The following is a 2,454-nucleotide window of genomic DNA, read 5'->3' as shown; positions in this document are numbered from 1 at the left end:
TTAAAACAACAATTTGAAAACGCTGTTATAGAATATTTAATTGCAGATGCACAAACGCTATGGTAGCCGTGAATACGATATCAGAACAAAAAAATGCTATATAAAGTGTCTGACCTATAATGACGGGCGCAGATGTAGCGTTTGTTAAAACTCTATGGTATTGATAGATAGCGTTATTCAGATGCTATTAAAACCCAATTTTCTTGTAGTTTCATTAGATGCTCCATTGAGTGAGTTCCTTAGGGTTAGTGCTTTGTATCGTTTGCCAATAGGATCATACCCTAATAAGCTTCTTGAATCCCCTTTCCAGTTCAGTTGAGGTAATCTCACGTACTGTCCCATGCTAGGGTTACATATAGCCGGCGCTTTACTTCTCTGCATATTAGGGGAATAGAGCAAGCCAGAGACCGGAACACAAATCTCTTTTCCAATATTTCCACGTAATTGCATATGAAAATCGGCTGATACTACAAGAGAGTTGTTCTCGTCTCGGTTCTGGAGCAGAGGCGACGTGTAGAAGCGCCATTCGTTGGAGTCTTTGACGGCGAATAAGAGACGTGGCTCAGAAGTCAAGGATCTTGTTAAGAGCAACTTGGTGAAATCTTGAGAGGTGAGTATTAGAGCTGTCAAAACGGGCGGGCTGTCCATAGGCGAACCATGTCCAATTCATTATGGACCAGTCATGGACAAACCCATAATTGAAACGGACTTAAGTGGGCATGGACAACAAAGCCCACGGACAAAACGGGCGTGGACAACCTGGACATTGGGCGGCCCATTGGACAAACAATTCTAGTTTATATGCATATTATTTTAAGTTATGTTAAATTTAACAAANAAGTTTGAGCATAAGCGATTTGCGATCCGTCATAAGTTTGAGGTAACATTTAAGTTATGTTAAATTTGTTTAAATTAAATTTAATTTAATTAGTTTATATGCATATTACTATATGTATTATTTATAGAGTAAAATACTATACATATCTCTTGATTTAATGGTAGGCGCTGCATCCTTGATCATTTAAATCTACATTCTTGATCTAATGGTAGGCTCTGCCTCCTTGATCATATGTTCAGATCTATATATTTTAAATCATATGGTAGGCTATGCCTCCTAAAATGATTGTTTTAATTTATGAATATATTATATAGCTTATAATTTTGTTTTATAGTTTATATTTATTGCTAAAACAAGATTTTACAAAATTATTTCATAAAATTTTATATTTAACAAATTGTTTTATTATTTATATAGTAATCATGTCAAACTTGGCAAAGCTTGAATTCCTCGCCCTTGATGTCTCTGGGAAAAATTATATGTCATGGACGTTAGATGCAAAATTCTATCTGAAAGGGAATGGGCTTCTTAAAACCCTCGATCAGTCAGAAACGGGGTTAGAAGAGGAAAAAGCAAGAACCATGATGTTCTTGCGTCATCATCTCCAAGATGGTTTAAAAAATGAATACATCACGAAAGAAAATCCTGCAGATCTCTGGAACTTGCTCAAGGAAAGATTTGATCACCAAAAGTATGTGATCTTACCTAAAGCCAAACATGAATGGCTAAACCTGCGTTTTCAGGATTACAAAAGTGTAAGTGGAGTACAATTCCGCTTTGTTCGGAATCACTTCGAGGATGGCTCTCTGCAGAGAAGAAGTTTACGATTATGATATGATCGAAAAAACTTTTCAAACTTTTCATCCTTCAAATGTACTCCTGCAGCAAAAATATCGAGAAAGAGGATATACTCGATATTCTGAATTAATGCAAGTTCTGCATTTTGCTGAACAAAATAATGAGCTCGTGATGATATATCATCAAACCCGTCCAACTGGATCAGCTCCACTTTCAGAAGTGAATGTTGCTACATCCAGCTTTAATAATTGGCAAGGACGAGGACGCGGTCGCGGTCGCGGTCGAGGCCGAGGCCGTGGAGGTGGTCATGGAAGAGGAAAAGGAAGGGGTCTCTCTCCTAATGATTTCAAGGCAAGAAAAACCAACAAAAATCTTCAAATCAATAATGTTGGTCGCGTTATAAAGAAACAAGGTGAAAGTACTTGTTACAGATGCGGCATAAAAGGACATTGGTACCAGACCTGTCGTATTCCAAAACATTTGGCCGATCTGTACCAAGCATCCCAAAAGGCAAAAGAAAGGGATGTTGAGACCAACCTCATCTATGATAAAGCTGGACCTTCTTTCCATGGTCTAAACGATAAACCCCATCTTGATATAGCAGATTTTCTCGTTGATAATGAAAATAGAAAATCATGCGAATAAGGCCGATATGCCATGATATGCTTTGTCATAGTTTGATATGTACTTTATGTTTATAAAATGTCTTTTTGGATAATAGTTTTATTGTAATATATAATAAATTTTTTTGTAAGACTTTTTGTTATTTCATTAATGTTTATTTTATAAATATTTTATCTCAGAAAATGTCAAATTTT

General features: G+C 36.3%; 1 protein-coding gene across 1 annotated transcript; it reads right to left on the bottom strand.

Annotated features, from left to right (window-relative positions):
* Positions 1-177: 177 nt before the first annotated feature.
* On the bottom strand, positions 178-648 carry LOC109131618 (putative F-box protein At5g52620). Its single transcript, XM_019242789.1, has one exon. It carries the CDS (start codon positions 646-648, stop codon positions 178-180), a length of 471 nt encoding a protein of 156 aa, XP_019098334.1.
* Positions 649-2,454: the final 1,806 nt, after the last annotated feature.

The sequence above is a fragment of the Camelina sativa genome, unplaced genomic scaffold, assembly GCF_000633955.1.
Source record: "Camelina sativa cultivar DH55 unplaced genomic scaffold, Cs unpScaffold00825, whole genome shotgun sequence".
Classification (NCBI taxonomy): domain Eukaryota; kingdom Viridiplantae; phylum Streptophyta; class Magnoliopsida; order Brassicales; family Brassicaceae; genus Camelina; species Camelina sativa.
This window is presented reverse-complemented; position numbering and strand designations above follow the sequence as displayed.